Source organism: Neopsephotus bourkii, unplaced genomic scaffold (genome assembly GCF_033783945.1).
Source record: "Neopsephotus bourkii isolate Nb327-2 ecotype Australia unplaced genomic scaffold, CSIRO-AGI_Nbou_v1 NB_678, whole genome shotgun sequence".
Classification (NCBI taxonomy): Eukaryota; Metazoa; Chordata; class Aves; order Psittaciformes; family Psittacidae; genus Neopsephotus; species Neopsephotus bourkii.
This window is the reverse complement of record NW_026901177.1, coordinates 1,982,898-2,005,502: the sequence shown is the minus strand read 5'-3', so window position 1 is coordinate 2,005,502 and position 22,605 is coordinate 1,982,898. Positions and strand designations below refer to the sequence as shown.

The following is a 22,605-nucleotide window of genomic DNA, read 5'->3' as shown; positions in this document are numbered from 1 at the left end:
GGAGGATGCTGCTTTTTCATGAGTGTGTTTAAGGATGGAAGATACAAACTCTAGCATGGAGAAGGACTTTTGACTTGTTTTGAAAGGAAATGAAATTGTGTTGGGCAGCAGTTCTCTTCTGTAAATGGAAGTGAAAAGTGATAGTAAAGCACAGAGCCTTCACTAATGAAATGCAGTAGGCTCTAGTTTCCCTTCTGGATAACTCATTTAGACAAGATGGTGTTGCTTAAGTAAAAATAAACCAATTTCAACAAGTCTGTCTTGCAGCTGGTGAAGCAGTGAAATGGTCATTTGCACATGAGAGCATCCCTTGGGGGGAGCTGCAGGTACCTGTTGACGCCACCCAGCTCGTGTCCCGGCAAAGAGAACTCGCTAAGCAGGTGTTTCATGTTGGGGGAGAAAGCTGGGGATGTGGGCCTCCACCTTGAGCTCCTGCTGCTGGATTAACGGCACAGGAAGCAGCTGGGTTGGAGAGTTTGTACTTACGCACCATCCTGCAGTTCCTTGGTTGGGCTGTAGCCCAGCTCTTTCCTGGGTTAGCCACAAGGCAGGTGGGCTGCAGTATCCACCTTTGCTCATACCCAGAAATACAAAGCCTCTTTAAAAAAAAAAAGACACATTTTCGCTGTTGCATCTGCACTCATTTAATGTTTTCTAACTAGACTTTTTAAAATAACTTATTTTAAGAGAGAAATCCTTTTCAGAATATTTATATATTTTTATGCAACTGTTAACGTGACTAAATGACATTCAACTTTAAAGTCGAGATGTAGGGATTTGCTGTTTTCCAGTAAATAAGGGCTATCTTAAGGAAACAGATTTAAAATCTAATGCTAGGGACAGGTGGTTGTTGGCAAGCAAAGCACGCCCCTTTCACCATGCTGTATCTTGTTGTTTATGTCTGTGCTAGCACAAGCGCGGCTCTCCTGGAACTGTCAGTAGCAGCAAGTGTGAGGAGCCTCCAGGCTTTCAACAGAACATGAACTACAGCACTGAATGACAGCCCAGCCTTGTTGTGTGTAAGGTTACAGCTGTGTGTTAATGCTCTTTTCCTGGAGCGTTTAATGGATGTTGTATGAAGATAAAACTTGACATGCATGTGTTCTATAGAGGTATTTATTAAAAACAGTACTACCCCTTTGCTGTAGTCAGTTATTTGACAGCTGTATCCAAGGTGAAAACCCAGACGGTAGTGCTCTGGCAGCTCTGTACATACCCAGTACAGGGCAAAGCTGCTGAGGTTGAGTTAAAAAAGCTGTTTCCTGCAGCCAGCTGGGCATTTCATACAGCTTACTGCCCACTTCAGTGTGCTGGAGAAAAGCAGTACTGATACAGACCTAACAATGGGGGGCTGTGACAGTGTCTGCCCCTGGTGGGAGTGTGGTGGAGTGAGCAGGGATTCTAACACCAAGGATGAATGAGTATTGTAAAACCTGGGTTTGTTTCCACTCTGGGATTGGTGGGTAACTTCCAGCTCACCACACTGGAGCATAAACATGCCTCTCACCTTCCTCAGGCAGAACACACTCTGCAGGCAGAACACCCTTCTGCTCTGGGGAAGAAAAAGCTGTCTCAGCATCTGTTCTAGGGCATTTACTTGCGCAGCATGTTGCTGTTGCCATTGCGGATGCATAGGCTTCAGCTTGGCTCACTGTGCCCAGGTAACTGGGTGCAAGAGTTAGGTGTGGCTCTGTCCACGTGCAGTGTTAACAGGAACAATGTGGATGCTGCAATAAAAGAGCCACAGGTGCAAGAGTCTGGTTAAAAGCACTTGTTTATTGGTTACAATATCAACTCATGGCAACATCTTTCACTGAGCCACTGTACAAATACAAAGAAAAAGATCCATCGTGGAAAAAAAAAGAAGCTATAAACAGAGTTCATAGCAAGTGATTTTTTTTTTTTTCACAGGGAAGTCTTTTTACAACAGCACTGTTAAAGAACAAATGGCACAAGTCCCTGGTTTTTTTTTAATAGCTTAAATAAAAGCTTTTAAGACTGTTTCTGAATACATACACAATCCAAAGGCAGTGCAGAATCACTTCATAATTGGTAACATTACTGAAGTTTTCCAAAGTAGTCAGCAACAAGATAAAAAATGAAACAAAACAAACAGAAACCAAGCTGGTGAGAAGTGCTGGAAACTAAAGGCAAATTAAAACCAAGCGTGTTCAGAAGCACTTTTTTTGGACTCCTTTGGACGTAATATGTACTACAAGGGTTCAGATGCTTTTTGTTTTTTAAAATAAAAAAGGAGAAAAAACACAAAGAGAGCACCATTGTGTAAGTAAAACAAAGGCTTGAAATACCTAAGACTATTCCACTGAAGTCCGTATTAGTTAAAACCTAAACATACTGTGTGGTATAAGAATGTCAGGCACATGTAATCTGTTATCAGTTATTATATCAATTAGTAACACTGTTCACACATTTACCATAACAACACTGCATTAACATTCTGCATGTATTTTACATAACCAGCAATTGGATAAAAAGGCTTGTGGTGCCTCCGAAGTGTAGGAAGTAGTTTTACCAGCATGCATGCCAGATTACGGTATACAAAGTGCACCATCAACCCATGCTTAAGTACTTGTACAGGAAATGCTATCTCAAAATCAGTCATTCTGCTACACGACCATTTATACCAACTAGTTTAATTAGCCAATACTCTCACCAACATCTTAAAGCACAGCACTAAACCTAGTGGAGGTGACAGTGTCCTCAAATAGGAAAGACTAAGCACTCTTGGAATGTTTTCACAATGGTTTCATTCCACCTTAAAGTAATGTGAACTTCATCGTGGGACAAGCGGTTACACGAACTGAATTAAAGAGTAACTAGTTCCAACCCATGCATTACAGTAAGCACACTAGGACCAGCTGTTAACAGCAGTTCAGCTTTGCCAGGTCAAGGTCAGGCCCTCTCCTGTGGCAGGGGGAAAAGCCCATTTAATCTGAGTTCCATTTGAAATGGACTGTGTTGCTGTCAATACACTGAACTATCATTTCTGCCAGATACTGCGATGTACCTGCAATTTAGCAAGGCAGAGGATAGCGATGTTTGGAAGAAAAAAGGTCTGGAGACAGAAACAGGCCCACGGTATTGGAGGAAGCAAGTACACGTCAGCATAATGCCACGGAGAAGCTTCTTGTGGTTTCCAGAATGTAAACCAGTATCTCTACCGACAAACCCATGTCTGAGTCTACACGGGAACAAGCCTGGGCTGGGAGCTTGCCAGATGAGTATTTGCTATTGCAAAGATACATCAACACTAGAAAATGCTGACAAAAATACTGTACCTGAATAAAACACATCTTGTTACCCAAAGCACATAGCTCCACTTTCCAAGCCATAGACAAGAGGCTGGGTACGAGTTACGGCACCACCGTTTGGGCACAGTGGTCTTAGTTCCTCCATTGCTGTAATTACACAAGTTGCGTGACATTCAGGTAATGATGTGGTTTGGCAACAAACCATTACAGATGGGTTCCAATGGACCCGCTAGTGCTGCAAAACCTCCAGTGTAAGAAGGTTGTGGTGTACAGGCAGAAATCACACAAGACACATACCTGAACCAACGTTAAACTATAGGCACACTCCCTTTGTTTGAGATTCAAAACTGGGAGTAAAACCTTTGAAGTAAAACTGAAGAAGGGTCAATTTATTACCTTCCTCATTTTAGGAGGAGTTTGAGCTTCTACCATAAAAGCCCCATCCATTTTAGTAAAGGCATCAATCTTGAAAGGCCACTGATCACTGTGGAAAGAAGGAAATAACCCAGCCTGTGCAAGTTCGTTATTTGGCCTCATATGATAGCAATGCCTTACACTGAATCTGTAGGCTTTAAACAAAAAACAACCAAAATCTAAGCTCTATCCAGGTCAGTAACTCAGCAGCACACGTCACCTTGGTGGGATCTACCACCAGTTTCCTACAAGCTCCCCAGAAGCGTGAATATCCTTTTTCCTCCCATTGTGCATGGGCTCCTTCCAGGTTTCCTTGTTCACCAGCACAGAAGGAGCCACCTTGGGACCCACGATGCTACAGACACTGGTTAACTGGATGGCAGAAGCCGGCAGATACCTGCATGATGCTTTTGGAAACCTCATCAGCATGTAGTTGGCATTCCTTCTTTTAAAAGCAGCTGAATCCAACAGACAGTTGCCCATCAAACGATGACAGTGAAATTATTTGTGGCAATCCCTGCTCAAGAACCATGACCACGTTACAGTCTACCTGAACTGCTGAGAAAAGTTATATACATCTGTAAAATCTTATTGGAGTTTTGCAAGTAGAAACTAGTTCTTAATACCAGAATAATGTAAAAATGGCACCTGTCTTCTCGAAGGTGTTCATTAGGAAATTGGTTCAAAACACTTCTACGGAAAACCACTTTTTAGAAAAAGAAGATTTTCTTAAAATGCCTTAGTAACAAATTTCCAGAATGATTCGCTCAAGGCAGCTGTGAATTAAAAACAACAAGTGCACCACTGAAAAAATAACCCATGTCTGCAAGATCCCGAAGAGCTGCTCGCTTGGAAGAGTAACAGCAATTCCGTAATAGTTCTGTTAATGCAGACATCATAAAGCAAAATGCTCAGGCATCCCTGTGACATACAATACAGTGTGATTTTGGTCCTACACCGCAGTCTGCTGTCAGGAAATGTTTCCTTCTAAAGCACAAGGTGCGCCTTTTTCTAAAGGTGAATTTACTGTGATTGACTGGTAGGTTTCTTGGCACCTTCACCATTACAGACATGGCAGGTTTACAGGCACAGTCTGGAAGTACCAAAGTTTAGGATTTAAAAATGGCAGAAACTTGACAAGAAGTCATCTTGGCCACAAATCTGCTGTGGTGTATTACAAGATACCAGGCCCTTTTATTTCCTACCTGACCCCAAGATACCCAGGCTCCCCCATAGCTTCAGATGAGGGCAGATCAACATTACCTTCCAACCTGATGATCTAAAATTTGCATTATCTTAAAAAAAAGCCACTTCCGAGAAGCCAACAGGACTTGATTCCCTTTTCTGAAAATGCCACAGACGTCCAGGTTCCAAGAGAACATCCACTGCAAGTGCAGGAGTGCTGCCAGGCACCAAGAAGTTAACTGATCTCGGGTCACTTCAAACAGGCATCAGTCCCTTGATTTTCCTACAGCTACATTCACCTGTACTTTATCAGAACCTATCATTATAAGCAGCTGACATCAAAACCAGAATAAAATCAGGAACGGGGGAGGAAATGGCTATTTACAGTGTCAGAGCTGCAGAACAATTAGCATCTAATAAGCCCCCACAGCACAGAGCTCTGTGACCACAGGAGAAGAAGCAAGTCACAAAGTTGACAGGGTGAAGTTTTAAAGGGTCACACAGGTAAGCAACGTTATTTGGTTTGTTGCAAGTTACGCAATTCCTTTTAGACTTCACACTGCACATAACTGACAAGCGCTTTTGGTTGCGGTATGCTTTGGCAAGCCCCTAACTTCGAGGGGGATTAACTGCACATTTAAATCTATGTTAAGAATTTAAGCAAAGTCCTCCTGAATTTCTCAGCTAATTGTGGTAATTGAGCACACTTTGCAAACACACAGCTCCCTGCACTGAGCAGCATGCCCAGTCAGTCTGGGAGTGCAGGTCAGACAGAGTTTGGGATGGGCTGAAACAACCTCATTACTTAGAGCTGAACTGTTGGAAGGAAAAGCACTCGGCCACTTAACAACAGCAATGGAGGGCACTGGGCTTCCATACCCGAGGACTGCGTGGAGTAACTGACGTGAAAAGCTGCAGTAAGGAAGCTCTAATAGTTCTGATTTATAAAATGTTATTATTTTATAATTATTTTTTGCTGTTGTTGCAGGTCTTCCTGGCGTTAACTCCTTGGTGTTTGGAGGCCATGATTGACAATGGATGAACCAGGAACCACTAGCTTGGAGAAGGAACCCCCAGGATTAAAAACAGGCAAGCAGGTCAAGAAGTGAGTGTGTAAGGCGGTAGGTATTAACTGGGAGTCTCCAGGGCCTTTAAAAAAACAAAAGTTCAAATGCCTTCCATTATAAAAACACATACATACCATTGGCTTCACTTTATCTACAGTAAATTCACAAAAACATTTAAAACAGCAATCTAGTTCATCCACTACAAAACTCGGAAGTGACATCTTGGGTTAAAAGCAAAGCTATAAATGTAGTTCCTTAAAAAATGCAAACATATTTCTTTACATACAGACACATGTTACATGATTGGCCGCTATAACGTGTATATTCTGTTATGTACAGAAAAAAAAGTACAGGATTAGCAGACTGAGCACAAGCAAAAACCCTTCAAGGACAATCTAACCAAACCACCAAAAACAAAAAGACTGGCTCTTAGTTTGTCGGTCACCATGATTATGTGTGCTGGCCCCTTTTAAAAAGTCAGTGATTTCTTCCCCCCTCCCTATTTCTTCACTTGATTTTTTTTTCTAGTTTACAGAAAGCCTTTTTGTGTAATAATCAGTGAATAGAAAAACTTCACCTGCAAATACAAGGTAGAAATGTTATTTCACAGCTATAGGCTGCAGCATTGATCTCTCCAGATCTCAAATGGAGAATGTACATGTTTGGATCCCAGTTAATTCCAGATTCTGAGAAAACTGTCCCAAGACCCTGTAGCTACAGCCATGCCATCATCAGTAACACCTAAACAGCTCACACGGTTGTCATGGCCAGCAAGGACACCTGCAAAAGAAGAAGCAACAGAAGTTAGCATCCACAGAATGCCAAGGACTTCAGCTGTTCCTCTGCTCGCCCAGAGAAATCTTCAGATTTGCTAAGAACAATGTACTGCAAGTTCTAATCATCCTTTTTCTCCTTCCCCTGAAGAACTCTGTACATACAACAGCCGTAAAGAAACCCAAGGAGGTTTTTAACAAACGTGGAAGCACACTATTCCCTCCATTTTTCTTGCCCTCATTTTTCCTTTCTGCCCCATCTCCCTGCCCCCCAAGACCTCCTCATCCCTATTCAGTCTCTCTATGTTCTTCCCTTGCTTTCAACAACGCTGTCCACATTTCTGGCCATCAAGCGCTTCTGAAAACAAATGTGATTATCTCCTGACAGTGCCCTGGATACAGGAGCTACCTTGAGATTCTCATGTTTGCAAACCATAAGGATCAAAAATCCCCCATGTACTTGTGTGAGACTATAGGAAAGTCAGCACTGTACCCTGCCTCCTCCTGCTTTCTTTTTGGTTTCCTTCTATTTGCACTTGTCTGCTCTCCTGAGGTACCACATCCAGGTCTATTAAAACTCAGCCTGTCCATGTCCCTTAAGGAAAAGGACAGATTTTCAGTCTGAGCACAAAATCAAGGTTCAGAGCTTAACCAGGCCCCATCATTTGATTTACTGTACAAAGCAAGAATGATGCAGCTATGCTGCCTATCCTGACAGAAGTGACTAACTCAAAGACTAAAAATGTCCACTTCCCCTCTTCTCCCAACAGCAGGAAATTATTGTCCCCAGAGCAAAAGGACCAGTGTAATTTACTATAATCCAAGTTATGTCCTGCAAACGTGTAATTTTGTATTACTTCATTTCACACACTTGAGTCAAATAAATTTCCTGTAGACATAATTGTGGAGGCTGTTCCTTAGCCTCAAGAGCTGGTATCTTCCAGCACAGATATATAATAGGCAATATCCAAGAACAAGACTATTTCACTAACTGAAGCATTTACTTCACACATCATACAGATGAAACTATAATGCAGTGTAACAACTGGAGGATATAACCAAATGCAAAAAAATAAAAGGATGCCATTCCAAAAGAACATGGCATTTAAACAAAGCAAGCAGGTTCCATATCATCAGCAATAGCACTGGCAAGGAGCTGGTTCAGTGTTCTGCACAGATTCTGAATATCCATCTTCTGCTAAGGAAATGGAAAAGCTCAGCTCATTGCAGTTATGTGTCCTCACCTGCTCTCTCCCCTTTCAGAGTATCCCACACGTTGCAGTTGAAGTCATCATAACCTGCTAGCAAGAGGCGGCCGCTTTTCGAGAAGGCTACAGAAGTGATCCCACAGATGATGTTGTCGTGAGAGTACAGCATTAATTCCTGGTCGGCACGTAGGTCAAAGAGTCGGCAAGTGGCATCATCAGATCCAGTGGCAAATGCATGTCCATTAGGGAAAAACTGGAAGTTTTAATTAAGAGACACGAGTTTGACACCAGAAAGATACATTGCCCATGCATTCTTTCAAGAACATCACAGGATTATTTTGCCAGGGTGACAAGGTAAAGGCACAATCATTTATTTAAAACACAAACCCCAAACCAATCTGCATGTTAAAAAAATCTACACAACAGAACGCTTCTAGAATAGTATTGGTGACACCTGAACGACTGAAGTTTTACCCAGACAATTCCTACAAGTGGTATTAACAGGAATCAAAGGAGATGCAACTAACTCGTACAAAACGAAGCAAAAGGCAGTTATGTGGATCCTGGCTGTGGGCCAGGAAGACCTGGGTGGAATGAGCGCAATGTTCCATCTTGAGCTGGCCATCCTGATTTGCTCAGCCAGGAGACTGGATTGCAAGCAATTCAGTTTCCAAAAAACCTACTCCAGATCAGAGTCATTCTTACAACAGCCATATTGACTGAAATGGGAATTAAGAGAGCTCAACATAGCTCAGGATTCAGGTCTAAGTATAGGAACTGCATTTTTCTACTGGTCATGCTTTTGGTATTTTCTCAGCCTTTATAATGTCTCATGTTTATCAAAACCAGATGCAGCTTAGCCTTAAATTTCATTCCCTATTTATCGGAGTGTGTATCTTGCAGATCAGAACATAGTGTTACTATGACAGAAAGGAAATCCAGTTTATAAATATTACAAAATTATTCCAGGGATGAATATTCAACATATGTACTGATTTAAACTTTGCCTTCCAGAGTATTTTGTCAAAAGCTCTTTTCAACAAAATACATCAAGTACTTTTGTTCAACACAGAACTTTAAGATGAAGATGCCTGGCTATTTTGCTCCCTGTCAGCATATTGCGTTTATCTACAATTTTCAGTTTCAAATACATCACCACACTGCAAAAAAGTTTCACTCCTCCATTCTTTGCTTCTTAATAAAAGTTCTCAGTTACTGAACAAAAACAGCCAAAACTATTCCAAGAACACCTCAACACATCACAGACAACAGTAATAATAATTCATTTATAAACTAGATTATAAGTTTATCAGACAACCTTCTTCATTACATACAGTTTTAGTCACCACCCTAACAAAGTACTTTATTTTTAAATCAAGGTAACCCAGTAGAAAATAAGCTGAATTCATGTAACTACAGCTTTTATCCTCCCCCTTTCTTCCCATGTGGAAATATAAATGATCACTTACACAAACTGCATTAATATCTGACACATGCCCTGTGAATGACTGCCTGCACATTCCATCTCGAATATCCCAAAGCTTCGAGGAGGCATCACAGGCACCCGAAACAAAAGTCCTCATATCTGGACTTAGGGAGAGACTCATCACATCGCCAGTATGCCCAGTGAATGTGGTGGTCTGTTGACCAGTTTCAATATCCCACAAAGCGCTGCAGGTAAAGTGACAATATTAATACAATGTATGTGGTTTATCTGAGAGTTTTAAGTTTCAAATACAAACTAAGGCATTGGAGAGGATGGGTGAGGGGATGAAGGAAATAAAGAAGTGAGGGAAATAGAGGGGAAAGGGGGCAACAGCTCAAAAACTCACCAAGTGGTGTCTCCTGAGCTAGTGACAATTTGGTTGTCATCCAGAAAGCGACAACAGGACAAGTAACCTGAAAACAAAACCTTTATGTTAGTTTCAGAGGCAGGAGTAACAACTGAAGTTTAAATCCAAGAGCAGTGATTATAAAGCTCTCCCACAGCTAGTCTTTAACCAACAAAACTAATTCACAGTTCACAACGCACTTCAAAGTGAGACTGATTCATTCAGTACAATAAAAAAGCAAAGCTGAAGCAAGAATACGGCTGACCTGTATGCCCTGGCAGCTCTCGGCTCACTCTCACATTGCCCTCTCTGGTTTTTAAGTTGTATATGGAACAGATGTTGTCCAATCCACCACAAGCAACGTAGTTTCCAGACGGTGCGTATGCGCAAGTCATCACCCAGGAGGATCTCAAAGGAATGGCATGCATCTGCAGAAAGACAGAGCTCATGAATGCCACATTACACGTCAGCTTTCATTTTTCACGGAGCTCATTCATATCAGTTTGTGAATTAGAGCAGACTAGACAAAGTGTGTATCTTAAGTTTCAGTATTTTGATTTTACAACATATTACAACCCATTTCATATCTAAACAAACATACACACTAGGATGAAAAAGTGCCAGTAGGCTCCAAAGCAGATGTACAGAACTTCAGTACAACATTATTTAATAGGAAAGCTATTCTAAACATAAACATTTTCAACATTTGTTTATTCTACTTAAATTCCTTTGTCCAATTCTTCTACAGAACTATAGGTTATAAAGTGGGATGGTTGTACCCATGGAGAGCAGACAGTTCACAAAAACAGGTCACCACTCCACACTCCACCTAGGCTTCTCTTATTTAACAGGTTTTTCTTTCGTCTTTCCCCCCGCTTTCTCTGCCCTCCAAAGATCTCTTGTAAATTCTGAGGTTGTGTATTTCTACAATTTAAAACCAAATGACTTTCAGAAGCAACACCACACAGGCAGAGAGCAACTGCTACAAGCTACCGCACTAGCAAGTTAGAAAGAAACTGTGATGTGTTACCTACAACTATTGCTTCCGAAACACAACCTACAACGTATCACTAGTAACCAGCTATTCATGAAAGGAAAAAGGTTATGTCTGGATTAGAAAAAGACTGCCTCTTTTCATTTTTGCCTTGCAACTGTAGAAGAAAATAGACACAAGCCCCCTCAGTCACACACAGTGTCCATGAATTATTGATATCAATGATAAATAACTCTACCTTATTTGTTGTATAACTATCCCAAATAATTAATTTTCCATCTTGAGAAGCACTGACTAGTAGCCTGAAAGTAAAATAAAATAAATTATGTTAATATAAAACAAACTGCCCAAAAGGCTCAAACCAGACATACATCCTGCACGATAACCAAGTGATTCAGAAATGTCATCATTTCTTTATTACCCTCCTTCTTTGGAGGTTGGAGATTGGGGAGATCGTGTTTGAAAAAAATAAATAAATGTGCAAAAGTCTACACATTACCTGACCAAAGAATCACATGTCCACAGGGACTCATGATTAACAATGGACAAAAGCAAACTTACTGAAAACACATTTTATGAACTCTCTCCGCTGCTTTTATTTTTCAGATACTATTTTATCTACACAGTGACACAAAAATGAACAAGAAATTCAAGGGGAAATAAATACTGGTTTGAGAGCAGCTTCTATATGTATTTCCTTCCGGAAGCGTTTCTTTCTGAACTACAAAACAGTATCAACCATGAGGCACCGTTACCAACTGACCATCAGGTGCTCTAAAGGCAGCACAACAAAACTCCTTCCTAGAAGCTAAGTAACTTTTTGCACTGTGTACAAAAGGATCTTTTTTTCAATGAAATAAAATTTGTAAAGTTTGTAAATCTCCATTATCACAGAAATTACAGGATTAGTCAACATCATGGAAAATGCAATATCCATCATTCCCAAAACATGCCCTACCACATACACTCCTCTGCTTAAGACTCAAAGAACATAGTTAACACTAAAAGAAGGAAAGGGCAAAATCTCTGTGGTAAGAACACACAAAATACCTCTCTTTTCAGTCAAGGCTCCTCTGTTACCACTAGGCAATCCTCACTGGCTATAAAAAGGTGAACTATAACTAAAGACAAAAACCCCACTACAGCTGTGGTCTGTGACCCCCCCTGTAAGAGGACCAACACCATAGCACACGGCTCCCAAAACCTGGTATTAACTCTGAAATCAACATTCTGATTTCTAGCCCTTAAGCTGCAGGTTTAAGGGTCACTTGTACAAACCTTGAGTCCGATCCCCAGTGCATAGCATAGATTTTGGCTAAGTGACCTCTAAGCGTACGCCTTGTTCGCATTTGAATTCGACCCACTGAGTCCAGACTTGTTGTGATCTAAAAATAAGTAAAACAAACCCTTGAGATACTTAGAACTATTTTTAATACACAAGATAACAAAATACATTTGAACTCTGATAGAAAATAATCTATCTTGGCATGCAACGTAAAACTAAACATAAAGGACACTAGCGTACAGCACAGGATTAGTTAGGGCCATGCAATGCTAAGGAAAAACTTTACAGAATACAGACTAACAACTTCACTACTGGTGTACCTAAAACTTCAGAAGGCTTTCAAAATATACTGCCCTGTAATACTGAAGCTATTTCATGTTATTAAATATAAAAGTTTTCAGTTAAAACCAATGGAAGAAAACACTCCAGTATTTGCTGCATTGCTACTTTTCAAAGCATGGCAGAACTTTAAATGCAAAATACTTCTGTTTCCAGAACAGAGCTAGAAGACATTTAAGTCTTTCTAAATATACTGAACTCAATAAACATCCTCTGTTTGTAAACTGGAAGCGGGACTCATTATGATGGTGGTGGGTTTTGACCAGTTGGGGCTTTTTGCTGTTTTACTTGGTTTGGGTTTTTTCAGTGAGGTTGTTTTGTATTGGTTTTAAGTAACTGTAAAAATACACAGGACATCTCCAAAGGCTTATTTCACTTTATTCTGTCAGTTACTAAGTACAAACATGATAGAGACATAAACTGTATGGATTTTTATTTATACGTCAAGTACAGCCTATGCACAGAATCAAGAACATAACATACCTGAGCAAGAGTTGTGTCGCTACATGCTTTTCTTGCATCCTGAAACAAAATAATGGGACAATTTCAATCTAAAAGGCAACACTGAGCAACAACTGAAGGCACCTAAAGGAAAAATAACTCTTAAGATAGACTTTACTACACTCAAAATGCCTCAAGCAAACATCAGCTTACATGCCAATATGCCTTCTGTCACCCTGATGTTTTATTGTCCAAGGAATCTAAGCTGGTGGTAGCAGAGTGAAAGGGACTTAAGGAGGGCCATGCCCTTCTCTGGTGTCCCTTTCTATGGAATATGTGATTCAAAGGCATCTGGACCCATCCTGAAGTCCCACAGCCTATCCTCTTCCCCGTACTCCTTCCCTGCTGTGGATGTGCTTGCTCAGGGTGTGCTGAGCACCAAGGGAAAAAGCAATCCACCTGAAAAAAGCAACTATAGATATATATATATGTATATATAATTAGCAAGCTTTGTGCTACAGGAGACTCTTGCATTAACCCCCTTATGAGCACAGCTGTGATGATGCTAGTTATGAGAGGCAGGTTGAAAATTAACAGGCAGACCTGGAGAGCAGGACAGACAGCAGGTTTAACTGAAGCTTAAGCTGCTGAAGCACTTCATACAAAATCAAGATAAAAACAGTCAACTAACACCCTCATTCATTTCATGGAATGGATTGTGCTCATGTCTCCATGAAAATCCTCCTGTCTTTCATTATTTCAGACTTTATGGGTATATGACATACTTCTGCACATTATTCAATCTTACCTAGAAAACAGACTTCACTTTTGTTTGTATAATCAGAGTAACAGATGAGATTCCTGACAAAGGCAACACCCTGATTTTGCGAAGCCTGGTTTCAGTTGCAATTGTGACTACAGCACACCCTGACAACTCAGCTCCAGAAAAACAAATAAATAGGCACACAGTCAGCAACCACTTCTGAGAAGCATGGTTTAAAATAACTACTTAATATTAAAGACAGGGACTTTATAGCACAAATTAAAGATAAAATTATCAACAGTAGTATTGAAGGATTATGTTGATAATAAAATTATCAACAGCAGTATTGAAAGATTAGCACTCTCTAACAAGATCCTCTAACTCCCTGTAATTTCCCCAAATACCTTCCAACTGCTGTAAGCAGTGAAGCAGGCCCCTCACAAATGACAGATGGATGGCCACCTTCGCTACTAATCTCTTTGTCCTGCCCAGTCCCAGGATAGCATGCAATCTGTGCACTGATGGCAATGCCCTCTTTGAGAGGAAGAACGGAAACATTTACTCAACCCATTTTGGAACTGCACCAACACTTTCAGACTGGGATCTTAAAGTTTTTCAAGCTCCTGCTTGAGAGTTACTTGACACTGCAACTTTAGCAATTTTTAGTGCATGTTTTTTTGACCACCCTTTATAGCTTTCCTCCCAGAGCACAAGCCTTAGAGTGGATTAAACCATCTCAACTTCTTTTAAAACGTCTGAACTGTAAAAATATTTATAAAATGTTGACGTCTGGAATCAGGAGGGGTTTAAAATACCAAGGCAGCAAATCCCCTAGCGCTCAGGACTTATTTCATCCACAGGAAGAAACACACTGCATTTTAAACAACTTTGTTTAGTTTAGCTGAAATACTTGAACACGTTCAACATCAAATGAATTCTGAATGCAGACTGAACAAAACAAAGCAATTTTTCTAAAGAAAGAGCTATTAGCAACACCTATACTTAGGGCTGTCTAATTACTTGCCATGCGATTGGCAAAGCTGGAGCGAAAGCAAAGTTTCAGCAGGCTATTTTAATTCTCCAATTTTAACTGTCATTTCTACATATGAATCATCGTAACAGAATCATTAATATCCCAGAACAGTTTGGGTTGGAAGGGACCTTAAAGATGGTCTAGTTCCAACCTCCTGCCAGGGAGAGGGACACATTAGTTTCATAACATAAACACCTTCCTCTATACAGTTGTAGCTTTTTCTCAGTTCATACAGTAGACAACGCAGAATTTGTGAGAAAAATCTATGCACTCCATGCGGATTGTGCAGCTCCCACAACTTCCCAGCACACACACATAGGATTTCATTTTTCTCTAAAAAAAAACCCTCTATGTGTTTTTCTAAATATAGTGTCTTTATTTGTTCAAAATGTCATTCAATTTCAAATGACACTGTACCAAGTATACAACACCTCCAGACATCATAACCCGGTTTTCAATTCTGAAAGTGAGGACATGCATCACATGAGAATTTTATTATGCTTTATATTTATTTTTTTTATTACAGACAGAACTGGGGATCATAAAGCCATCTGCTATCTAATGGTTCATTATTCACTGACATTTCAAACTTCCTGCACTAAAACTTCATGCAGCCTTACTTTATCCCTCCAGCATAGTGTGTCTGTGTACAGAGCTAGAGCTGTAATAACAGCATGGAGAGGCAAAGGTACTGCATCACCTAGGTATTGTAAAGAAAAAAAATAATCATTAAACATACCTAAAACACAGACTAATGGGAAACTGAAAGCTACGCATTAGAGTTTATTCTACTTCAGGAAGCTGCAGGTACAATCTTATCTGGGCCTCACTCTTAAGCAAAAAGCTGATTTTTTGTGATTATATTGTTCGTTAAAACATCAGGCAAAACCCAAGAGTTGTAAAGAGCTACAACAGCAAACTGCTATCTGTAAAACATCAAGTGCTGTTGCTAACCTCATCTCTTTTCAGGAGTGCATCAACAATAATTTCTGAAAATTCCCACCCCACCCCCTATTCTAGACAATTGCAATTTTATTATTTTTTAAGATCCTGTATCTGTCCTGGTACCCATCCCACACAACACACCAATTCATAAAGAAAACTGTGCGAAGATAAGCACACTAAGCAAGATAAATAATCACCTATACAAATATGAAACTGAATTATTTGGTCGGAAAGTTTCTTGACTATTAAATCATCAGGAGCCTGCACTCAGGTCCAAAGAGGCAAACACTGATTACCAATGCTGAGCCAAAGGACTCCAATAGCAATAATCATGATTAGTCATCTACATCTGTCTAGATCCAGTTACAACTTTCAGTGACAGAGTTACAAGTTGAATCCATCCAAAGCCACAAAACTAAATACTTATACAAAGAGACACTCAGATTTTTATGACCTAAAACTTAAACCCAAATGTTCCTGCAACACAGTCTAGCTCTCTTACTTGCCTGGTACCTCTTTCTTCACACAACATAATTTCACATAGACTGATTGATTACTAAGACTGAATTAAGGCTAACTGGCTCACCTCAACATAGTATAATGAGAAAGTCTCTACATATCAGGGAGAGGAATAATTGAAAAATTATGTATATCTTTTATTTGGACAATGACCTAATAAAGCCAAAATTTAAGAAAAAGTATTTAAAACTAAAATTTATTTGCATTCCTCTACAGAGCTGCTAAAAGGGGTACCCAGTGCCACAACACTGACCGATCCCTGCTTATCTTTCATCAGTGTATTAAGTGAAAACAGGACCCAGAGCACTCCTTGGATGATACTGAGTGAGCAGACAGGAAAACATTTGTCCCCAGTAGTACAACTACTACCACACAAAGTACTGTTTACCATGTGGCTGATGCTAACAAGCAGCTTGACATCCACTGTACTAAGCAGCAAACCACCACAAAAACAACTGCTGCCAGCAGATGCCATGCTGAAAAAGTCAGCGTGCATGCAACATATTCTAGGAAACCTGTAGCCTGAGCTGATAGAAATGCTCGCAAATATGGCATTCCCATATAAACCAGATTTATGAATGCTTCATGTTTAGGAAAAGGAAATCTTGATGAGGCATAAACAGGCCTTGAAGATCCTTATTATACTCTGTACTTTTCTCCCTACAGAAAACCGTATCACAGAAATACAGAGGCGTGCAATAGATTTCTGGTAAACTGAGAGCTCATACTTGGTTTATCTTCAATGAGTAATTTCAACAAAAAATGAGCACATATGGGGGGGAATCTACATTTTCAAAAAAAAAAAAAAAAAAGAAATCAACAGGAAGCAAAGAAATCAGGCTTGTAGAAATGACATCCACCCCTTGAAGGTTTTCCCTCGCACTCCATATGCTTTGACCTGCATGTTTACCAAGTGTGGCAGCACAGTAGTCACTTTTAGCCAGAATAAGCTTTTGTAATACCCTTAGCCCCTACTTGTCATGCCTGGGTTCTGGCAGTTTCCTGCTCCATTTTGGGGTTGTTTTATTTTTTTTAATGCAAAATAAAAAAATTTGCAGACACAAATATCCCTAGTACCAAACAACAGCAAACTTCTTAGCAAATAAAACACTTTGTTCAAGACACATCACAAATGCATTTCATCAGATCAACGGCTTACTTTTCCAATTTTTAAAGAAATACTCCCAAAATATTTCAAGCTCTGTACAACTTGAACAAAAGCAAGTAATAGATGCGATCTTCACATTTTACTCCTTTAAAGGGGGAACTTTATCATGAAGAATAAGCAATTAGCAATTCTTACTCTGATTTGATTTCGCAGCTGTTCTGCCTCCTGCCGTAACTGTTCCAGCTCACTCATCTTCAGCCTCTACTTCTTATACTCCACTGGTGAAGAAAACCTGCCAGGGGGCAGAAAAGTAAGTTTCAGTATCATTTTCTCCTCTTCAAAAAAATAAAACCAAACCCGAAGTCACCATGAACTTATACTTGCTCTGCCTTTAGAGAGGCTTCCCTTTAGTGCACTGCCCAATTTGGCAATACGAAGGTACTTTAATTCCTGAACAAGCCTGAAAAGCAGAATTAAATGGAGTTGAGCTCGAATACAGAAGCAACTGTCGACAGAAACACCCACTGTACTTCAAAATACTTATTGAATGCATTTGTAGCACCACTCTGCTCACCCTCCTCCCGGAAACCCCTGTAAATCTTCACCCCAAGATGGCAACAGAGAGCAAAGACTGTAGTGGTCGCCTTAAACCTTTCTTAACCTTTGAGCTCAACAGTACTACAATACAAAAAGCACCTTCGCATATGACATCCAAACGTTTGGGTTTTTTTCTTAATTGAAGATGAAAATGTTGAACCCTGGACTACGGCTGAAATAGCAGCTTCCTACTTGGGTATATCATCCCTCCCTCCCCCCATATTTTCCTTGGGCAAGGCACAATAACGTTTTTATTTCAAGGCACCCACACAGTGAAAATGGATAGTGAAAACCACGCCATCCCTAAAAGCATTCTCATGCTGGTATAGCCCACAGCAGCCTAAAGCAGCTCTCATCTGAACAAGGACTCAACGCAACCTTAATAAAAAGATCAAGAAACAGACCAATTTCAAGGTAGCAATTTTTTCAATCAGATTTTGCATCTGATTTTTTCAATGTTAAACAGTTTTCTCAGTGCATTTTTCCTCTTTATCCCCAGAGCAGTAGTACAGCCAACACCACTACAAAAACCTTTTGCTTTATTCACATACATGCAGACTTCAACACCCTTGCAATGAAAATAAGCTAGTAGGGTGGCTCACGAACACACCAGGCACTTCTCTGTATGTTTTTAATGACAGAAAAACCACACCAGAAAGGTGGCGGTGGTGGTCCCATGACATTATCTAAAAAGCCCAAAACACTTCTCGCTCATAGAAAAACAAAGACAAAAGTCAAACTGCTTACAAAATTAAAATTGAGGGAGGAAGGAAAAGAAGCAGGGAGAAGAACCAATTTAAAGCATTATTATTAGCCTTTTACTGAAATATGAGACACAATACAGTAGCGTCCCTCCAATTTAGTCCACTGAAAAATGCACAAAAAACAGGGGAAGAAAGGTCACAGCATCTGGCAAGTTGTACACCTCTAGCAAAACCCCTTGTCTGCTCTGGCTCCTGATTCCCTGTAGTTCAGTAGTGACTTGCTCTAAAAGACAGACTCTGGAAAGCTTTTCTCCATCTATAAAACACGACACTCCACAGATGTAAACAGTGAACAGTTCTGGTTCAAAGTAACTTACTAACAAGATGATTAACCTTGGACTAAACAGCTTAAGCAAGTGCTTGAGAACTACAAAACATCTCGCTCAAGAAAAGTCCATCTTCATTAATTACCCACCTACTCTTTTTTTCAATCTGAAACTCCATGTTTTCCACAGATATCACTATAAAGTCCATTTCAGAATCAACTCACATACACAAACTGGATCATCTCCAAATCAAAATACATCCTAACCAGTGGTGACTTAGAAGGTCTAACTTGTATTTTTAGCTACACATAAGCAAATTAAGTTCAGACCTTTCTCTTCCTCAAACCTACACTCAACTACAAAGACATTATAGTTTGTATGCAAATACTCTAGGAAACTACTTTATTTACTACCATCTTCCTATTTCAGAAGGCCAGACTATTTAATACTGCCTAATGCACATCAGGCACAAACCAGAAGCCATCAACTCTACTGTCCGATTTTTAAAAGAAATAATCAAGCATTAAAAATATCACTTTAGCATGCATGCTAATCACATGCCTTTATAGTCTATCAAGCTTAATTACAATCTTAATACATTTTACTGAAATAGTATACCTCTATGAAATATAGCCCCATTTTCAGCTTGAAGAATGTCAAATTAGCCTTTTCAGCACGTTTTCCCTTTTTCATTCTAGAACCTACACAAAGGTTAACTCAGACAAAACAATGAATTCAAAGGTCTAAAGCAAGCCAGCCGTGATGCCTGCCAACATTTCAGAAGTCTTGCCTGCTATTTTTAACAGAAGATAAAGATTCCTAACACAGAAGTTGATGTATCTCTGATTTTCTGAGAAGGGAAGTCAGCTTCTGCCCTGTGATGTGCCACACACTTCACAGTGCTCTGTAAACAGTAACATCAACACAGAGAGGAACTGACCATAAAGAAAGTGCCATTACTATTTAACTAGAAGCACACATGGCTCTTCACAAGTAGCTAAAGTCAGGGCATTTTCTTATTGCTAAGTAAAAATGCAAGCATATTAGAAAATTAGCTGTAACATCGCACTGGCATTCAAAGACCATCAATGACCATACTGCACTTCAGCTGTATACAAAGTCAGTCTTAATGACCTTGTCATTCATAGCAGTACTGTTCATCATTAATGCCATTTCTGTATCAAGAAGCACCAGCAGCTAAACAGCTGTTAAGCTTAACATCTTCAAATTGTGTTACATCTGTACAAGCTCCTACATGGACAAAATCCAGCTCCAGAAGCCCTTCCCATCCACCCACCTTTAGCTTAAAAATCAACTCCTAAGCAAATTTTAAAAGCAAATTAAAGGACAATGATCTTGCATACTTTTTTGAAAGAATTCTTTTTTGTATTTGAAAAGTCCTAGCAACATCAGTATGTTCTAAATTTGCAAGGTCACTGGCATTACTGCTTAGCAGAAACATTATCAGTGGTTCAAGGTCAAGCTATACCACAATGAACATAATGGCCTCCAAGCCAGTACGTATTTTTACAAGATCTAGATTCACTTTAGAACTAGATTATTTTAGCTTTAAAGTGTTAAAGTCCCTTTCCAGTACACAGCAGCTGAACAGCAAACTCTCAGATATTATTAAGCTATATATAAACACTGGGATAGTGTAAACAAACACAGTAAGCAAACTAAGTGCACAGTTTAACTATTAAACTGAAGTCTATCCAACACTCTCTGCTATACTGGCTGGCTGTGGCTCCCAGTGCAACTACTTGTGTGTTCAGATGATCATCCACCAGTACGTATTTAGCAGAACCATGAGCAAACTGCTTCCATTGGGGATTTTATATTTTTTAAGCACTATTTTGAGGTACCCAAAGAAAATCACAGAAACGGAGTGGGTAGGGAGGAAACTCTAATGGATGCCTTTCCTGACTGACAATAACTCTGCAAGCAGCATCTCTGAACTCATTATGTCAGACTCGCTTGCTGATTCCATACGACAGCAACCCAAGAAGATAAGCACTTGCTTGGAACTTGCATACGCAGACACATCTGGGTCTGTTTTAGTGCTTCTAATGCTACAATGGTATGGTTAAAGAGAGGAAGCCACAGTCAAGATGGAGACACTTGCTGTAATACTGTTTCTAGTTAAATGTATCAGTGAGGTAGACGCTTGCTGTAATACTGTTTCTAGTTAAGTGTACCAGTGAGGTGACCAGTGAAGCAGAGCAAGAACACAGAACTGAGACGGCTGGCAGCAGCAGAGGCTGCATCCTACAAACACGTCCTCAGTGAGAAGCAGGTCAAAACCACAACCTTGAAGTGTGCTATTTCCCAATGCTACCAGTCATCAGATAAAAAACCCTCTTGTTTCTTATCTGATTAAGTGCTGGGACTGCTTTTGCAGGGCTTATGGATTCACCTCCAACCCGTACTACATTACAAAGGCCACTTAACCTGTCTATTCTCCCCTCCAGAAAGACCAAATACTACAGAGCCAGGAAGAAGCATTGCTCCACATCCTGGAAAATTCTTTATTCTGAACATGAACTTCCCCAGGAGCCCAGCTGTATCGTACTCAGCTGTGACCACAGCAAGGCCATCACCTCTTGCACTTCTATGGGCAGCCAGGGTGCCTCCTACCACCTGAGGAGACTGGGGTTAATGTAATGCCTACCTCCCGGACTTATTAATATTTTTAATAAACATTTAGTCAGAGAAAAAATACTAGAGTTACCTTAGATGTGGAATACTATTGGCATCTGCTTTTCAGCATTCACAGGTAGAAACCCTGATGAAGCCACCAGATGCTTCTCTCCAAATGCAATTGATGATGTGCAAGATGTGCTATGAATAATATAAGCTGCTATGGCAAAAAGGCCTCAAGGGGATGAGCAACAGGAAGAGGAAGAAATTTTTAATACCACTGGTAGCCCGAGGGTGTACCACTGCAGGACACCCAAGTGCTTCGGAAATGGGATCAAGGACATGAGATGCTTCCCATCAGGAGCAACAACATGGGAGCTCATTGGGAGCAATAACTATTGTGTAACAAAGGCAGCACATCTTTGCCTTCGTAAAAGTAATATCATTTGTAGGTTGAACTGTACCTCAGTGCAATTTTTCCTCAGTGGACTTGTACAAGTGAATTTGCTGATACCAAAATAAAGTGCCTCCCAAGGCAAAATAATTAACTAAGATTCCACAGCTATCTAGTGTCAAGAAAGACACTGGCAGGCTTGAGTGCTCCACATATAAATTACCCCTTACACTATGCCTGATTCAGTAGCAGCATAATTTGCTAAGTTTAATTCTTCATTATACAGGCAGGCAGTGACAAATTAGCACAGGTTCTTGTCTCCAAAGTACTTTTGCTGCAACCTGTGGACGCCAGCACTGTGGCTGCAAATGTTGGAGCAAATTTCTTTTCTCTGGAAAAAAAAAAAAATATTAAAAAAAATAAAATCACTCCAAAAGCACTTGAGGACACACTGTAAAAAGATTCACCAAGCCCAGGATCTCTGTGACACCCTGGACAGCAGCAGAGCAGGACACAGTGCCTACACAAGCTGGGATGCAGGAGTTCATCAGGCAGGGATCTGCTGACCCCACAGCACTGAGCAGAAGGCTGGTGCAGGGACCAAGAGCCAACACAGCTCTGCAGAGCCAGGAAATAGTCTGATATTTGCAGGTTACTCAAAGCAGAATAGTCAGGCTTCTAGTGATGGGAACCTTTCGTTCTGAAAAGCAGAGCTATTTCTGTCTCAGAGAAGATAACAGTTTACAAACTAAGATGCTAAGAAATC

The 22,605-nt window shown here is 40.3% G+C and overlaps 1 protein-coding gene across 2 annotated transcripts in view; it reads right to left on the bottom strand.

Moving 5' to 3' along the window:
* Positions 1-1,756: 1,756 nt before the first annotated feature.
* GNB4 (G protein subunit beta 4) overlaps positions 1,757-22,605 on the bottom strand; it is a 33,064-nt gene continuing 12,215 nt past the window's right edge. Inside the window, exons 2-10 of one of the 2 annotated variants that reach the window (XM_061353526.1) lie at positions 17,374-17,470; positions 12,853-12,891; positions 12,024-12,130; positions 10,984-11,047; positions 10,017-10,179; positions 9,752-9,818; positions 9,389-9,590; positions 7,956-8,172; positions 1,757-6,718 (exon numbers count right to left, since the gene is read on the bottom strand). In XM_061353526.1, coding sequence (XP_061209510.1) covers positions 6,612-6,718; positions 7,956-8,172; positions 9,389-9,590; positions 9,752-9,818; positions 10,017-10,179; positions 10,984-11,047; positions 12,024-12,130; positions 12,853-12,891; positions 17,374-17,430 — 1,023 coding nt within the window. In that variant the 5' untranslated portion in view covers positions 17,431-17,470 and the 3' untranslated portion in view covers positions 1,757-6,611. Of the gene's footprint in view, positions 6,719-7,955; positions 8,173-9,388; positions 9,591-9,751; positions 9,819-10,016; positions 10,180-10,983; positions 11,048-12,023; positions 12,131-12,852; positions 12,892-17,373; positions 17,471-22,605 lie in introns of those variants that run through there. The other variant, XM_061353527.1, reaches the window with a different exon arrangement.